Source organism: Lampris incognitus, chromosome 12 (assembly GCF_029633865.1).
Source record: "Lampris incognitus isolate fLamInc1 chromosome 12, fLamInc1.hap2, whole genome shotgun sequence".
NCBI lineage: Eukaryota > Metazoa > Chordata > Actinopteri > Lampriformes > Lampridae > Lampris > Lampris incognitus.
The window spans coordinates 52,974,222-52,993,304 of record NC_079222.1 but is presented as its reverse complement, the minus strand read 5'-3'; the positions used below and the strand labels follow the sequence as shown (position 1 = coordinate 52,993,304).

General features: G+C 43.5%; 1 protein-coding gene across 1 annotated transcript in view; it reads left to right on the top strand.

Annotated features, from left to right (window-relative positions):
- The window catches only part of myo5b (myosin VB), a gene marked incomplete at its 5' end in the record, with an annotated part of 150,240 nt that overhangs the window by 59,089 nt on the left and 72,068 nt on the right, over positions 1–19,083 (top strand). Inside the window, 4 exons of the mRNA XM_056290258.1 lie at positions 2,347–2,428; positions 2,574–2,714; positions 4,951–5,070; positions 16,987–17,070. Coding sequence (XP_056146233.1) covers positions 2,347–2,428; positions 2,574–2,714; positions 4,951–5,070; positions 16,987–17,070 — 427 coding nt within the window. The remainder of the gene's footprint in view (positions 1–2,346; positions 2,429–2,573; positions 2,715–4,950; positions 5,071–16,986; positions 17,071–19,083) is intronic.

Below are 19,083 nucleotides of genomic sequence, written 5' to 3'. Positions count from 1 at the left end.
ATTATCAGAAGCCAGCCCGATACAGAGACACTTAATTAAGATACATAGGAGAAAGAAACCGAATCTGTTTAAGTTAGCTAGAAGAAAAAAAAAGAAAAAAGAAGAAGAAGTGGATTTATTGAATATTGAGATTTTAGATTGATCGGGAACATGTTTGAAATATGTTGGTTTAAGAATATAGAAATTAGTTTAACAGAAATCTTCAAATTTATCTATGTTTATGTTTGAGAATGGAAAAAAAACCAAGACATTTAATTTATCATGAGTTTTATTATGTTGATGTTAAAGTAAGGACAACTGGTGAGGGGGACAAGAATGTACTGGAGTGAGAGGATGGACAATAAAGAGAGTTAAAGATAAGTATTGCTTCTTTAATGGATGACACAATGGGGGGGGGGGCAGGTGAAACTCCTCACTGTCAGGTGAAATGAAGCAGCCGGTGACTCCACATGTATCGTATGGGATGTGGTAGTCTGCAGCCCTCTCTGGCTCGGACGAGTGTGGTAAGTGGCCAAGTGCAATTGGGGAGAAAAGGCGGGGGGGGGGGTAGATTTCTGGCAGCTTTTTTTCATATAGTAAAGTCGGCAGTTGCATTGTAGTCATATTACTTGATAGCACATTGGGAAACTGCTCCGATCCTGAACCCGGTTTGCTTCACGTTGTTCTTCCTCCTCTTTCTTTCTTTTCCTCCCCTGGGTACCAGATAATTATGCCTTGTCATACATGTTCCCATCATCGACATCAACAGCATGTCACTCAGTCAGGACAGGCTTGTTAGGGTGGCGGTCCCCCACCATTAATCACCACACCTTAATAGTGAGAATGGGGGGGGGGCAGCGCCAAGTCCAAGATCTAATCAAGTAAATTATTTTGCTTGTATATAATGTAATGGATTTGGAACACGTCGTATTATATTGATAGGGTTGCATAAAAAAATATATATATTTTTTTTTAGGTCAAAGTTGTGCGTTCCCCAGACATCTTGCGTTCCTACCATTTGCCTCTACTGCCTATGCAGTGGGCTGCCCTGATTGACTTGGCAATATTTTCCCACTCTTCTCTGCAAAAACATTCTAGATTCATCACATTGCGAGGGCATCTCCTGTGTGCACAGCCCTCTTCAGGTCATCCCACAGATTTTCTGTTGGATTCAGGTCTGGACTCTGGCTGGGCCACTCCAAAACCCTGATCTTGTTTTGGTGAAGCCATTGCTTTGTTGATTTGAATGCATGTTTTGAGTCATTGTCATGCTGGAAGCTGGAGTTCATCTTCATCTTTCCAGTACACGCCTGAAGGTTTTGTGCCAAAATCCGCCAGTGTTTGAAGCTATTCATGACTCCCTCCACTGTGACTAAAGCCCCAGTTCTTGCAGAAGAAAGGCAGCCCCAAAGCCTGATGCTGCCACCACCATGCTCCACCGTGGGTCTGGTGTCCTTCTGGTGATGTGCTGTGTTGTTTTTGTGCCAAACATACCTTTTGGAATTATGGCCAAATGGTTCAACCTTGATAACAAATTTTTTAAATGGTTTTGGGAGATTGGGTGTATCTTTTTACAAAATTTAGCAGTCTTCCATCTTGCCACCCTACCCCACAGCCCAAACGTGTGAAGAATATGGAAGATTGTTATCACTTGTAGGGAGCAACCAGTACTTGCCAGAAATTCCTGCAGCTCCACTAGTGTTTCTGTAGGCCTCTTGACAGCATTCCTGACCAGGTTTCTCCTCGTCTTCTCATCAATTTTGGAAGGAGGTCCTGTTCTCAGTAATGTCCCTGTTGTGCCATATTTTCTCCACTTGGTGATGATTTTCTTTACCTTGTTCCGTCACTTTAATTGAAGCAGGTGCATACTAACTTCTATTTAACATGAGTTTGAATGTGATTGGTCAATTCTTAACATGGCCACATCCCCAATTATAAGAGGGTATGTGATCTTATGCCAACAGGTTATTGTAAGTTTCTTATTTTCATTTTTTTAGCCATCAGTTCCAAACACGTGCATGGCTCTGGCACAAATTTGAACATAAATCAATGACAGTTTGTCCAAACATCACCAAACTTCATGATGTTTGGACAAACATCATGAGGTTTTCAGCTTCTGACGGTCTGCTTGAACCTCAGAATTGTTGCCTGTGGCTGTATTCTCTATTATGTCTTTCTATCGCATACCCTGTTTTATGTTGTTTTCTGTTTTCAGCTAAGGACCTTGTATCAAACATTTCTGTAGAAAATGTTCCATGTACTTAACTGGACTACTTAGCTCTACTTAGCTTCAGTTGAACATAAACTGGGAATTTGAGTATAAACTGGAAGCATTGATGATCATAAATGTTTTTTTTTCATTTCCAGGTTTGAGACCTTTGAGAACAACAGTTTTGAGCAATTTTGCATCAATTATGCCAATGAAAAACTTCAGCAGCAGTTTAACTCGGTGAGTATCATGTTCTGATATTTTACAGAACATTCCTAATCCTGTGGAAATCCTGAGGGGCAAAAATAATCATCTTAAATATCAGTGTTTAAATTGTGAACATATTTTGTTGTGAATAAGTAGAGTAAGTTTGTTGTGTCACCAGCATGTGTTCAAGCTGGAGCAGGAGGAGTACGTGAAGGAGCAGATCCCCTGGACCTTGATAGACTTCTATGATAACCAGCCATGCATCGACCTGATAGAGACCAGACTGGGCATTCTCGACTTGCTGGATGAAGAGTGCAAAGTAGAAGAAATGACCACAACTTTTCTTTTGCACCTTACAAATCATTCTTTCACTTTCAATGCTAATTATTAAATATCAACCATCCAAGTTAAAAGTCAGAGAAAAACTGCAAGAGAATTGGTGGATTTTTCTATGACTTTGACTGAATCTCTGTATTGTTTTCATTTAATTCATAAATCATTATTACTAGATACCACCGTTATTAGCGCAGGATTGACGGTGGTTATTGCTGTATAATTTGTCATCATACTTCTGATGATCATTAAGCCATGTTATCGCATATCATTATTCTAATATTTAGATTTAAACTTCCAATAGTCATAGGTGTGTTTAAGTGTTTGTTTTACAGACGTGCATCAGTAGGCTGAAGCATAATGCTAAAGGGGAACAGATAACACACACAGTGGTGCATGAAAGTTTATGAACCCTTTATAATTTTCTATATTTCTGCATAAATATGACCCAAAACATCATCAGATTTTCACACAAGTCCTAAAAGTAGATAAAGAGAACCCAATTAAACAAATGAGACAAAAATATTATACTTGGTCATTTATTTATTGAGGAAAATTATCCAGTATTACATATCTGTGAGTGGCAAAAGTATGTCAACCTCTAGGATTAGCAGTTAATTTGAAGGTGAAATTAGAGTCCGGTGTTTTCAATCAATGGGATGACAACCAGGTGTGAGTGGGTGCCCTGTTTTATTTAAAGAACAGGATCTATCAAAGTCTGAGCTTCACAGCACATGTTTGTGGAAGTGTATCATAGCAAGAACAAAGGAGATTTCTGAGGACCTCAGAAAAAGCGTTGTTGATGCTCATCAGGCTGGAAAAGGTTACCAATCCACAGCCAGACAGATTGTGTACAAATGGAGGAAATTCAAGACCATTGTTACCCTCCCCAGGAGTGGTCGACCATCAAGATCACTCCAAGAGTAAGGCGTGTCATAGTCGGCCAGGTCACAAAGAACCCAGGGTAACGTCTAAGCAACTAAAAGCCTCTCTCACATCGGCTGATGTTAATGTTCATGAGTCCACCATCAGGAAAACACTGAACAAGAATGGTGTGCATGGCAGGGTTGCAAGGAGAAAGCCACTGCTCTCCAAAAAGAACATTGCTGCCCATCTGCAGTTTGCTAAAAATCATGTGGACAAGCCAGAAGGCTATTGGAAAAATGTTTTGTGGATGGATGAGACCTAAATGTGACTTTTTGGTTTAAATGAGAAGCGTTATGTTTGGAGAAAGGAAAACACTGCATTCCAGCATAAGAACCTTATCTCATCTGTGAAACATGGTGGTGGTGGTATCATGGTTTGGGCCTGTTTTGCTGCATCTGGGTCAGGCTGGCTTGCCATCATTAATGGAACAATGAATTCTGAATTACACCAGCGAATTCTTAAGAAAAATGTCAGGACATCTGTCCGTGAACTGAATCTCAAGAGAACGTGGGTCATGCAGCAAGACAACGACACTAAGCACAGAAGTTGTTTTACAAAAGAATGGTTAGAGAAGAATAAAGTTAATGTTGTGGAATGGCCAAGTCAAAGTCCTGACCTTAATCCAATCAAAATGTTGTGGAAGGACCTGAAGCGAGCACTTCATGTGAAGAAACCCACCAACATCCCAGAGTTGAAGCTGTTCTGTACGGAGTAATGGGCTAAAGTTCCTCCAAGCTAATGTGCAGGACTGATAAACAGTTACGAGAAACGTTTAGTTGCAGTTATTGCTGCACAAGGGGGGGGGGGTCACACCAGATACTGAAAGCAAAGCTTCACATACTTTTGTCACTCACAGACATGTAATATTGGATCATTTTCCTCAATAAATAAAAACAAAGTATAATATTTTTTGGCTCACTTGTTTTAATTGGGTTCACTTTATCTACTTTTAGGACTTGTGTGAAAATCTGAAGATGTTTTAGGTCATATTTATACAGAAATGTAGAAAACTCTTAAGGGTTCACAAACTTTCAAGCGCCGCTGTATTTCCATTGTTCTATTACCCAGATGTTCATCCAGATGTTGATCTGAACAGAAGCCTCTAGAATGAAACTGGTCACTTATGTTGCTTCCTCTTGTCTCAGCCTCACTGTCTATACACTTATAGAATATAATTTGGAGTGCTTTTATCAGGAGAAAAAATGTAATTCTGAGCACAGGTAGCCAAAACAAGTTTTATTTCATCTCATAGTTGTTGTGTAATCTGCTCTATGTGCTGTCACATGCTGATGTAGGTGCCAAAAGGAACCGATCAGAACTGGGCTCAGAAGCTTTATGCACACAGCAGCAGTGCCCACTTCCAGAAACCCAGGATGTCCAACACCTCGTTCATCATCATACACTTTGCTGACAAGGTGAGGACATGGCAGAAATGAAAAGACAAAATGCCACATGTTGACTGAACCGTCTGGCAGTGCTCACATTTTCTGTAGTATTTGCTGTCTATGACATATGGATGTCTATCATGAAACATAAAACTGGGTGTGCCTTATGTTCAGATTTTAAAGCTAAGGAGTTTTTACAGCTTCTGCTTTCCTTTGATTTTATTCAACATGTTGTTGGGCCAACCCACAACTTTGGCCATACCCTAGATTTAGTGATCTCTAGAGGCCTGAATATTGTTGTTGACAAGATTGTTGATACTGATTTATCAGATCACCACTGTTTGTTTTTTCACATAATTGTCTCTGACTTAGCAAAAAACAACACAGAGTGTACCATAAAAAGATGTTTTCTTAGCCCTTCTGCAGTCATTAACTTCTCTCATCACCTGCACAGTATTCCTATGTCAGCTATTTCTTCAGTGCATGATAAAGTTAACCACTTCAACTTTAAACTAGAGTCAGCTCTCAACATAGTGGCTCCTATGAAAACTAAGAAAAAATCACAGACTACAGTAATACCCTGGAAGACTGAGCAAATACTTTTGCTCAAGAGGGATTGCCATAGAGCAGAGCGAATATGGAAAAAAGTAAGCTTACAATCCATGGTGAGATTTTTAGAAAATCTATATTTGTTTATAACAAAGCTCTGCGCTGCGCAAGGCAGACTTATTTCTCTGGCATTATAAATGAAAACCAGCACAACTCCAGAGTCTTATTTTCCACAATCGATCACCTTATAAATCCTCCCCAGTCTCATGAGCAGTTATGCCCTGCATCTAAATCAAAATGTAATGAGTTTGCATAATCTTTGATAATAACTTCATTAATATCCAAGCAGGTATCATAAATACTAAGGTTGTTAATCCAAAAACAGTCAAACTACTAGTAATGACTCTCGGAGAAATCTAATTTCCTTTTGCAAAATTAGTGAAGAGGAACTTCGTAAAACCATCTTGCAGATGAAGTCATCCACCTGCTCTCTGGATGCAATTCCAACTGCCTTTTTTAAAGAGGTCTTAGATAGTTTGATTGGGGATGTTTTGGATATTGTAAACTGTTCTTTAGAATCGGGTATCTTGCCTGATTCACTGAAACAGCTATAGTAAAGCCCTTACTCAAGAAGAATAATCTCGATCCGTCAGTGCTGAGCAATTGTAGGCCTATTTCTAATCTGCTTTTTCTGGACAAGATTTTGGAAAAGGCAGTGTATAAACAACTGGATGGGTTTTTGCATGAAAACAAGATTCATGGTAAATTTCAATCCGGTTTTAGAAAAGGACACAGTGTTGAAACAGTGCTTGTAAAAATAGTAAACGATCTCAGAGTGAGAGCTGATAATAAAAATGTTTCCATTCTTTTACTCCTTGATCTGATGGCTGCTTTCGATACAGTCGATCATGATATACTTTTAGACTGCCTTGTGAATTGGATTGGTTTTTCAGGGACTGCCCTATCATGGTTCTACACATATATCACTGGCAGAAGCTATTTTGTTAGTCTTTCTGACCATGTCCCAGACAAAAATGTAAACTTTTCAGGTATTCCGCAGGGTTCCATTCTTGGTCCTTTATTGTTCTGCCTGTACATGCTGCCGCTTGGGAAAATGAGCTGTGATCATGGAGTGTATTTCCATTTTTATGCTGATGATACTCAGTTATATTTATCTGTAGTGCCAGATGACCCCAAGGCTCTCAATCCCTTGATGAATTGTCTGTCCAGTATTAAACAATGGATGAGTGAACATTTTTTCAAATTGAACCAAACAAGACAGAAATTCTCATTATAGGCACTAATGCACAGAGAGAAATGATATCAAGTAGAATGAGAAGTCTGGCTGTACAGATTAAGACGGTAGTAAAAAACCTGGGTGTCATCATTGACTCTGAGTTGGATTATAAATCACATATCAACAATGTTACAAAGGGTGCCTTTTTTCAGCTAAAAAATATTACTAGAATTAGACCCTACCTCTTTCTGGAAAACGCCAAAAAGGTGACGCATGCTTTTATCTCTTCGCATCTAGACTACTGCAATGCACTTCTTACTGGTTTACCCAAAAAAAGTATCGATAGGCTGCAACTAGTACAGAATGCGGCAGCAAGGGTCGTAACAAAAATCAGGATGAGAGATCACATTACCTCAGTTTTAGCATCTTTACACTGGCCTCCTGTAGCATTGAGGATTGATTTTAGAATTATTTTACTTGTGTTTAAAGCTCTACATGGTTTAGCCCCCTCATACCTATCTGACTGCTTATCTGTGTCACGTATCAGGAAAGAACCCAAAAGCAGACGAGACAACCAGGTAAGGGAAGAATCAAGTCTTTATTGAAGTAACTGATCTCAGGTGTAGAGCAGGAGTCGGCTCAGTGGCAGGTAGGCAGGCAGGCAGGCAGTCCATGAATGGCGACGTTCCAGCGAAGACTGGACCACAGTGGAGGCTTTTTAAGGGTGATGATCACTTTGATGTCGAGGGAGAGCGGCTGACTGCTTTGATGGCCAGCTGGTGTCAGGGGCGAACGCTTTGATGTCAAGGGCAAGAGGCTGATTGCTTTGAAGTCAAGGGAGAGAGACTTTGACAGGGGGGGTCAGCAGGTGTCAAGGGCGAACGCTTTGATGTCAAGGGCGAGAGGCTGTGACAGTACCCCCCCTCCGAGGGGCGCCACCGGGCGACCTACCAGACCCGTCAGGGTGCGTCTTGTGGAAGTCCCGGATGAGGTTCGCGTCCAGGACCAGGCGACGAGGGACCCAACACCTCTCCTCCGGGCCATATCCCTCCCAGTCCATGAGATACTGCAGACCGCGACCGCGGCGCCGAGAGTCCAGGAGATGACGAACGGTGTAAGCCGGATGATCGTTGATCATACGAGGAGGTGGGGGCGGGGGGGCCGGAGGAACTAGAGGGCTGGTAGAGACAGGTTTGAGGCAGGACACATGGAAGGAAGGGTGAACTCGGAGAGTGTGGGGCAGCTTCAGACGGACCACCGAGGGGTTAATGACTTTGACAATGGGAAAGGGACCAATGTACCTGGGGGACAGTTTCTTAGCGTCCGATTTCAAGGGTAGATCCTTGGTAGAGAGCCATACCTGGTCACCGGGGGAGTAGTCCGGAGCAGGGGCACGATGACGATCCGCCAAGCGCTTGTAACGGCCGGAGGTCCTGAGCAGTGTGGCACGGGCTCGCCGCCAGGTCCGACGGCACCGATGGACATGGGCCTGGACAGACGGAACCGGAATGTCTACCTCTTGTGAAGGAAAAAGGGGAGGCTGATAGCCGTAAAGGCATTGAAAAGGGGACAACCCAGTAGCAGACGATGGCAGAGTGTTATGGGCATATTCTACCCAGGGAAGTTGTGAGGACCAAGAGGATGGGTTGGCAGACACCAGACAGCGGAGAACTGTCTCCAATGCCTGGTTGGCCCTCTCGGCCTGGCCGTTGGTCTGAGGATGGAACCCCGATGACAGGCTGACGGTGGCACCGATGGCAGAGCAGAAAGCCTTCCAGACAGCAGAAGTGAACTGGGGGCCACGGTCAGACACGATATCACGGGGGAGACCGTGGACCCGGAAAGCCTCCCTGACCAGCAGATCCGCAGTCTCTCGGGCCGAAGGCAGTCTAGACAAGGGCAAAAAGTGAACAAATTTACTGAAGCGATCAACAACAGTCAGTACAACGGTGTTACCGTCGGAGGCGGGCAGACCAGAGACGAAATCCAAGGACAGATGCGACCAGGGACGGTGTGGAACAGGCAGGGGGCGCAGCAGACCGGAACTGGCCCGAGTGGAGGGCTTATTCTGGGCACAAACAGGACAGGCAGAAACAAAAAACCCAGTATCCTCCGTCATGGAAGGCCACCAGAACCGCCTGCGGAGGAAGGCTAGGGTACGGGTTACTCCAGGATGGCAGGTAAGTTTGGAAGAGTGAGCCCACTGCAACACGCTAGATCTAACAGCGTCTGGAACAAACAAGCGCCCAGGGGGACCGTTACCTGGGTCAGGCTGAGTCTGTTGTGCTGCCATGACCTCCCTTTCAATGTTCCAGGTGACAGCCGCAGCCGCAACCACACAGGTAGAGGGAACGATGGCGTCAGGTTGGAGCTTGGGCTCAGACTCCTCCCCATGCACACGAGCTAGAGCATCGGGCTTAGCATTCCTGGAGCCAGGTCTGTACGTCAAGGAAAAATTAAAACGACCAAAAAAGAGCGCCCACCTGGCTTGGCGCGCAGTGAGTCGCTTTGCTGACTGGATGTATTCCAGGTTCTTATGGTCAGTCCACACTATAAAAGGAAGCTCCGACCCCTCCAGAAAATGTTGCCATTCCTCCAGTGCCAATTTCACCGCCAGGAGCTCACGATTCCCCACATCATAGTTCCTTTCAGCTGGGGAGAGGCGGCGAGACAGGAAGGCACAGGGGTGTGTCTTGCCATCCTCACCAGAACGCTGAGAAAGGACCGCCCCTACCCCAATCTCAGAGGTGTCCACCTCTACAACGAACTGCTTGGTTGGGTCTGGCTGGATGAGATAGGAGCTGTGGTGAAGCGGTGCTTGAGGGCTTGGAAAGCTGCCTCTGCTACAGGGGTCCACAGGAACGGTCTAGAGGTGGAGGTAAGAGCGGTTAGTGGGGCCGCAACACGGCTGTAGTTGCGGATGAACCATCTGTAGAAGTTGGCAAACCTGAGGAACCGCTGAAGCTGCTTACGGCTGGTCGGGCTTGGCCACTCAAGAACCGCTCTGACCTTGGCGGGGTCCATTCTCACCTGCCCATCGGCCACGATGTAGCCCAGGAAGGTGACTGAAGGGGCATGGAATTCGCACTTATCTGCTTTTACGAAAAGGCGGTTCTCCAGAAGCCGTTGAAGGACTTGGCGGACGTGCATGACATGCTCTGACAGGTCTCTGGAAAAAATCAGGATATCATCCAGGTAAACAAAAACGAAACGATCCAACATGTCACGTAGGACGTCATTGACCAGACTCTGGAAGACAGCTGGGGAATAAGTGAGACCAAACGGCATCACCAGATATTCAAAATGCCCCAGGGGGGTGTTGAAGGCAGTCTTCCATCCATCTCCATCTCGAACCCGGACCAGGTGGTAAGCATTGCGGAGGTCTAGTTTAGTGAACACTGTGGCTCCCTGGAGAGAATCAAAAGCGGAAGTCATGAGGGGCAGAGGGTACTTATTCTTGACTGTGATGTTATTGAGGCCTCTATAGTCAATACACGGCCGGAGGGTCTTGTCCTTCTTGGCCACAAAAAAAGAACCCCGCACCAAGGGGTGATGATGACGGGCGAATAAGACCAGCAGCCAAGGAGTCCTTGATGTATCTCTCCATGGACTCCTGCTCAGGCTTGGAGAGGCTATATAGGCGGCTGCTGGGGAGGGGAGCGCCCGGCAGCAGGTCAATAGCGCAATCATAGGGGCGATGAGGAGGCAGGGAGAGAGCTTGCTGCTTGTTGAACACGGCTTGGAGGTCATGGTACTCTGGAGGCACCAGTGACAGGTCAGAGGTCTCAGAGCTTGACACCTGACAGGGGACAGACTGAGGCAGAGCAGACTGGAGGCATATGGCATGACAGATGGGACTCCAACTTAAAATTCTGGCCGATGACCAATCAATATGGGGACTATGCTTAACCAGCCAGGGATGACCAAGTATAATGGGAACAAAGGGAGAATTGATAACGAAAAAACTTAACTCCTTTTGATGGTTTCCCGACAACAGGAGGCGCACAGGCTCGGTCTTAGAGGTTATCCGGGCCAGGAGACGTCCATCCAGGGCATTAGCTTCAAGAGGCTGGTCCAGACTCACAGTGGCAAGACCTAGCTGCTTCACAACACTTGCATCCAAAAAGCTTTCATCAGCTCCAGAGTCAATTAAAGCTAAAAGTTTAGTGGACTGACCTTTAAAACTGATGGTAGCTTGCAACTGGGTACGTGGACGAGGAGACAGAGGGCAGACAGTTGGGCTCACGAGGATCCTCCCCCTCCCTCGTGAGCCTGCTAGTTAGACGGAACGGTGAGGGCAGGAGGCGAGAAAGTGACCAGGCTGACCACAATACAAGCAGCTGTTCTCGGTGATGCGGCGTTGACGCTCCTTTGGGTCGAGCCGGAAGCGGCCAAGTTGCATCGGCTCCGAAGCTGGGGAAAAGTCACGCCTCGGGCTTTCTCGGAGGACGGCAACCTTAGTCGAGCGAGCTCAGCCTCCAGAGTTTGGAGGTGTGGCCCGTGGTAAGTTGTTGTGCCTAGGAAAGCGGCGCGTCCTCTCTTGCCTCCACTCCTGGAGACGGTTGTCCACACGAATGGCCAGGGTAACCAATTCCTCCAACCCTCCAGGCTCGGGGTAGGAAACCAATTCGTCCTTTATGGATTCGCTTAGCCCGTTGGAAAAGCCGGCCTGGAGGGACTCGTTGTTCCATCCGCTCTCCGCTGATAGCGTATGGAACTCAACTGAGTAGTCAGCGACGCTGCGGGAACCCTGGCGGAGAGAGATCAGTCTTTTTGACGCGTTCTTTCCCCGCATGGGATGATCGAAAACCTGGCGAAAAGCAGTGGTGAACTCAGCGTAGGATGAGGAAGTGGAGGCCCGCATCTCCCACACCGCTGTAGCCCAATCCAGGGCGCTTCCCCGGAGAAGACCCATGATGTAAGCGACTTTGGCTCCATCCGTGGAATAAGACTGGGGCTGCTGGTTAAACACAATCTCACACTGCATCAAAAAAGGGCGACAATGTCCAAAATCTCCATCATACTTATCGGGCGGGGCAACCCATGGTTTCTTAGCCGAAATTGATGGCGCTGGGGGTGGCGGAGCTGGAGGGGCGGGTCCCGGGCTAGCAGAGGCACCAAGTTGGGTCTGGATTCCGGAGATCTTTGAGCCGAGCCCACGGAGGGCGTCAGCCATCTCCTGTAGCACCTGGCTGTGCTGGCCGAGGACCGATTCCTGGTTGGCTACAGCCTGGCAGACCATGGCCAGGTCTGTGGTGGAATGGTCTGCTGGGCCCATAGTGGCTGGAACGTACTGTCACGTATCAGGAAAGAACCCAAAAGCAGACGGGACAACCAGGTAAGGGAAGAATCAAGTCTTTATTGAAGTAACCGATCTCAGGTGTAGAGCAGGAGTCGGCTCAGTGGCAGGCAGGCAGGCAGGCAGAAGTCCATGAATGGCGACGTTCCAGCGAAGACTGGACCACAGTGGAGGCTTTTTAAGGGTGATGATCGCTTTGATGTCGAGGGAGAGCGGCTGACTGCTTTGAAGTCAAAGGAGAGAGGCTTTGACAGGGGGGGGTCAGCAGGTGTCAAGGGCGAACGCTTTGATGTCAAGGGCGAGAGGCTGTTTCAAGCCGCTCTCTTAGATCCTCTGGTGCTGGCCTGCTCAATGTCCCTAGAATGAACTACAAAAAACATGACGAAGCAGCATTTTGTTTTTATGCACCGATGGCTTGGAATAGACTACCCCAACAAATAAGAGAATCAATGTCCATAGATAGTTTTAAGAATCAGCTCAATGCCCATTTTTATACTCTTGTTTTTAATTAATTCCATTTTATTTCTTTTACTCTTATTTTTTATCTTGTACTGTGGTTTAATTTCTTGCCTGTTTTATGTTTTTAGCCTAGGTCTGTGTTTTATTACTTTTAAGTTATTTTATCTGTATTGTTGTTGAGTTTTATTGTTTCCCTTGTTTTTAATGTAAAGCACATTGAGCTGCATTTTATGTATGAAAGGTGCTATACAAATAAAGTTTACTGTTATTGCTATCATCAAAGTAAAGAAAACGTCAAGAAAAATGTCACATGAGCCAATATTAATATCATAACGCTTAAAGTTTTGGGTTCAGCACAATTGCTTAAAAAACAAATCTAATTCATTGTTTTTGTTCACATGTTATTCAAGGTACATGTGGCACTGTTTATCTTCAGATGGCTTAAATAATAAAGCAGGAATAAACCATTATTTTAGTGATTTAACTTTTAAACATATTGTATGACAGTCAATATTATGTTTAGACAGCTCAAGAACATGACAAAACTAAAGCCTGAAGCCGTGTGTTACACTGGAGCCGTATATTGCTACTCTTGAATTGATTTTATTAAACATACACATTGTAGGTGCCTATTGGAATTAAACCATTGTGCATGCATGTGTAATTACAAATGTCTGAGTTGATTAGAACTCAGAAGGTAAAACGTATGTAAGGATATAGACATTTAGCACCTTACCTCTTTTATACTCATAACAGGAGTGTTGCACCAGTGTGATGAGGGTCTCACTTGTGGTGTAACAGCTCTTCTTGAGATTTGTACACCTGGCAACAAATGCTCCTCGCCTCACATAAAGGAGGAATCAGTGATTGTACTGTTGTGCTGCCCTGTTTTATACATCCACACACACACACACACACACACACACACACATATACTGTATCTATGTATGTGTATATGTATATATACGTATGTAACAGGGCAGAACAACAGTACAACAGTAGAGCATGGAAGACTGCATGCTCTCTCGCTCTCTCTCTCTCTCTCTCTCTCTCTCTCTCTCTCTCTCTCTCTCTCTCTCTCTCTCTCTCTCTCTCTATATATATATATATATATACACACACACACACACACACACACACACACATATATATATACACACACACATATATATGTATACATAGGCATATATATATATACACTACCGTTCAAAAGTTTGGGATCACATTGAAATGTCCATATTTTTGAAGGAAAAGCACTGTACTGTTCAATGAAGATAACTTTAAACTAGTCTTAACTTTAAAGAAATACACTCTATACATTGCTAATGTGGTAAATGACTATTCTAGCTGCAAATGTCTGGTTTTTGGTGCAATATCTACATAGGTGTATAGAGGCCCATTTCAAGCAACTATCACTCCAGTGTTCTAATGGTACAATGTGTTTGCTCATTGGCTCAGAAGGCTAATTGATGATTAGAAAACCCTTGTGCAATCATGTTCACACATCTGAAAACAGTTTAGCTCGTTACAGAAGCTACAAAACTGACCTTCCTTTGAGCAGATTGAGTTTCTGGAGCATCACATTAGTGGGGTCAATTAAACGCTCAAAATGGCCAGAAAAAGAGAACTTACATCTGAAACTCGACAGTCTATTCTTGTTCTTAGAAATGAAGGCTATTCCATGCGAGAAATTGCTAAGAAATTGAAGATTTCCTACACCGGTGTGTACTACTCCCTTCAGAGGACAGCACAAACAGGCTCTAACCAGAGTAGAAAAAGAAGTGGGAGGCCGCGTTGCACAACTGAGCAAGAAGATAAGTACATTAGAGTCTCTAGTTTGAGAAACAGACGCCTCACAGGTCCCCAACTGGCATCTTCATTAAATAGTACCCGCAAAACACCAGTGTCAACATCTACAGTGAAGAGGCGGCTGCGGGATTCTGGGCTTCAGGGCAGAGTGGCAAAGAAAAAGCCATATCTGAGACTGACCAATAAAAGAAAAAGATTAAGATGGGCAAAAGAACACAGACATTGGACAGAGGAAGACTGGAAAAAAGTGTTGTGGACGGATGAATCCAAGTTGGAGGTGTTTGGATCACAAAGAAGAACGTTTGTGAGACGCAGAACAAATGAAAAGATGCTGGAAGAATGCCTGACGCCATCTGTTAAGCATGGTGGAGGTAATGTGATGGTCTGGGGTTGCTTTGGTGCTGGTAAGGTGGGAGATTTGTACAGGGTAAAAGGGATTCTGAATAAGGAAGGCTATCACTCCATTTTGCAACGCCATGCCATACCCAGTGGACAGCGCTTGATTGGAGCCAATTTCATCCTACAACAGGACAATGACCCTAAACACACCTCCAAATTGTGCAAGAACTATTTAGAGCAGAAGCAGGCAGCTGGTATTCTATCGGTAATGGAGTGGCCAGCGCAGTCACCAGATCTGAACCCCATTGAGCTGTTGTGGGGGCAGCTTGACCGTATGGTACGCAAGAAGTGCCCATCCAACCAATCCAACTTGTGGGAGCTGCTTCTGGAAGCGTGGGGTGCAATTTCTCCAGATTACCTCAACAAATTAACAGCTAGAATGCCAAAGGTCTGCAATGCTGTAATTGCTGCAAATGGAGGATTCTTTGACGAAAGCAAAGTTTGATGTAAAAAAAATCTTATTTCAAATACAAATCATTATTTCTAACCTTGTCAATGTCTTGACTCTATTTTCTATTCATTTCACAACATATGGTGGTGAATAAGTGTGACTTTTCATGGAAAACACAAAATTGTTTGGGTGATCCCAAACTTTTGAACGGTAGTGTATGTGTGTGTGTGTATAGGTATATATAGGTATATATATAGGTGTATATGTGTATATATAGGTATATATAGGTGTATATATGTATATAGGTATATACTGTGTGTGTGTATGTATGTATGTATGTATGTGTATGTGTATATATATATACATATACATATATATACACATACATATATATATATATGATATGTAGAGCATGCAGTCTTCCAAGGGAACAATGAGGTTATGTGTCATACAAGACTGGCCTGTGTTTGCTCATGGTTAAGAGCATTAATATAGGTTGTAGGTATAAGATGGGTATCTTCCTGAGAACAATATCTGTTTACTTATATGTTGTCTTATTTAAAAGCTCACTTGGCTCTTTAATTGTTTAACATGGTGAAAGCTTTTGTGTGGCACAGAAGCTCCACTTTATATCTAGCCTAATCATACTTTGTTTCGAAAGTAATGTTAGCATAGATTGTTATTACATTGTTTAGTGGCCACATTGTTTAGTGGCTACATTGTTTACTGGTTACATTATTTAGTGGTTACATTGCTTAGTTGTTACATTGTTTACTGGTTACATTGTTTAGTTCTTACATCATTTACTGGTTACATTGTTTACTGGTTACATTGCTTAGTGGCTACATTGTTTACTGGTTACATTATTTAGTGTTACATTGTTTACTGTTACATTGTTTAGTGGTTATATTATTTAGTGGCTACATTGTTTAGTGGTTACATTGTTTAGTGGCTACATTGTTTAGTGGCCACATTGTTTAGTGATTACATTGTTTAATGGCTACATTGTTTACTGGCTACATTGTTTACTGGTTACATTGTTTAGTGATTACATTGTTTAATGGTTACATTATTTACTGGTTACATTGTTTAGTGGTTACATTGTTTACTGGTTACATTGTTTACTGGTTACATTATTTAGTGTTACATTGTTTACTGTTACATTGTTTAGTGGTTACATTATTTACTGGTTACATTATTTAGTGTTACATTGTTTAGTGGCTACATTATTTAGTGGCTACATTGTTTAGTGGTTACATTGTTTAGTGGCTACATTCTTTAGTGGCCACATTCTTTAGTGATTACATTGTTTAATGGCTACATTGTTTAATGGCTACATTGTTTACTGGTTACATTGTTTACTGGTTACATTGTTTAGTGGCTACATTGTTTGCTGGTTACATTGTTTAGTGATTACATTGTTTAATGGCTACATTGTTTAGTGGCTACATTGTTGAGTGGTTACATTGTTTAGGGGCTATATTATTTAGTGGCTACATTGTTGAGTGGTTACATTATTTATTGCTACATTGTTTAGTGGTTACATTGTTTAGTGGCTACATTGTTTAGTGGTTACATTGTTTAGTGGCTACATTGTTTCGTGGTTACACTGTTTAGTGGTTACATTGTTTACTGGTTACAGTGTTTAGTAATCAGCCGATTACTTTGAATTTGCTGCTCAGGTACAGTTGTAGAAATCAACTTGATAAAACTTTTCCTGAAAGTTGACAGGATATATAGTGTGAAGTGTATTAACATGTTCACTGCTGGGGTAATTTAATTAAGCACTGTCATTCTGTGTAGGTGGAATATCAATGTGAAGGGTTCCTTGAAAAGAACAGAGACACTGTCTATGAGGAGCAGATCAATATCCTGAAGGCTAGTAAGGTAAGACATGCCTAACCAAAATCGAAAGGTGCTCATAAATCTTTCAAATGTCTTCTTCTACTACTACTACTACTACTACTACTACTTTCAGCTGCTCCCGTTAGGGGTCGCCACAGCGGATCATCCATTTTCATCTCTTCCTGTCCTCTGCATCTTCCTCTGTCACACCAGCCACCTGCATGTCTTCCCTCACCACATCCATAAACCTCCTCTTTGGCCTTCCTCTTCTCCTCTTCCCTGGCAGCTCCATATTCAGCATTTTTCTCCCAATATACACAGCATCTCTCCTCCACACATGTCCAAATCATCTCAATCTTGTCTCTCTTGCTTTGCTTTACGTCCACCACCAAACTTACAGGTAGCATCCTCCTGGCATTGATTTGATTTGATTTGATTTCTTTTTATTTGGAACATGTAACAAAAAACAACAACAAAAAAAACATAAAAACAAAACAAAAATGATCAATGAACCTACACAGCAAACTCAATAAACAAATTCTCATAAACACAAATTAAATGTTACGTGTTCAAAAAGGAGTAGAAGGAAGTATACACTTATTTTTACCACCCCTTCTCCACTACTCATCAATTAGTTCATATTTTTATCTTATATACAATTTATGAACAATTTTCCCAAATCTACGTACCACCCAAATATCACCCAGTGTCAGTTATCACAAACTTTCCTCATCCCTGTACCTCTTAAAAACAATGTTTTGTACATCTTTTTGAACTGAAGGATGTTTGTACTTTGCTTGAGTTCCACATCCAAACCATTCCACAAATTCACCCCACAGATGGAAATACTCTTACTCTTCGTACTGTCCTCAAATTATAACCCCCTGTCTGTCAAATAACATTTTTTTGTATATTACCCAGAATTAAGTTATTTCTTGCTTTATATATTATTTGAGCTGTGTTACATTCTACAAGATCCATGAACTTCAAAGCATGTGACTTAAAACCCAGCATGTTAATGTCAAAGAAAATTGAATCAGTTCATCTGGACACAACGTTTATTGACAGACACATTTCATCATCATCTAAGTGACCTCTTCAGTCTCACCTGACTGCAGGTGTCCCCACCCTTATAAACAATACAGTGACTGCAGGTGTCCCCACCCTCATAAACAATACAGTGGCATAACCACCCAGACCAACCACCAGTTTCATATGCAATATGGGTGTGACCATTAACTAGTTATAATGGCCATGTGTACTGTTCACAGAGGATTAGGGGAAAGTTGCAATCTCAGCATTGTAAGACGGTGACAGATGTACTCTTAGCCCCCCCCCCCCCCCCGGTTCAGGAATGGCCATTCCCTCTTCATATAGATGGCCTCTTTGACTCCCCGTTCAAACCAGCGTTCCTCCCTATCAAAGATGTGCACATCCTCATCCTTGAAAGAGTGGCCACTGGTCTGCCGATGGTGTAGACTGTGGATGGAGTCCTGGTCTGTAGATGGTGTAGATTGTGGAGTCCTGGTCTGTAGATGGTGTAGACTGTTGCGTCCTGGTCTGTAGATCTTAATATAGATGGCCTCTTTGACTCCCCGTTCAAACCAGCGTTCCTCCCCATCAAAGATGTGCACATCCTCATCCTTGAAAGAGTGGCCACTGGTCTGCAGATGGTGTAGACTGTGGATGGAGTCCTGGTCTGTTCAGGGGGGAGGGGGAACTGGGGGGAATAGCATGATCCTCCCACGCCCATGTCCCCCTGGTGAAACTCCTCACTATCAGGGGAAAAGAATCAGCTGGTGACTCCACATGAATTGGAGGAGGCATGTGGTAGTCTGCAGCCCTCCCCAGATCAGCAGAGGGGGTGGAGCAGCGACAAGGATGTTGGAAAGTGCGGTAATTGGCAAAATGCAATTGGGGGGGAAAAGGGGGGGGAAATCAAGAAAAAAGTGTACATTATATTGCTCTGTTTGTGCTGCTTGACCCGATCCTTGGGGTGGACCAACTTCTGGTGCAGCGTGTTTTGGGGTTGAAAGCAACTGAGACGTGGTGTTT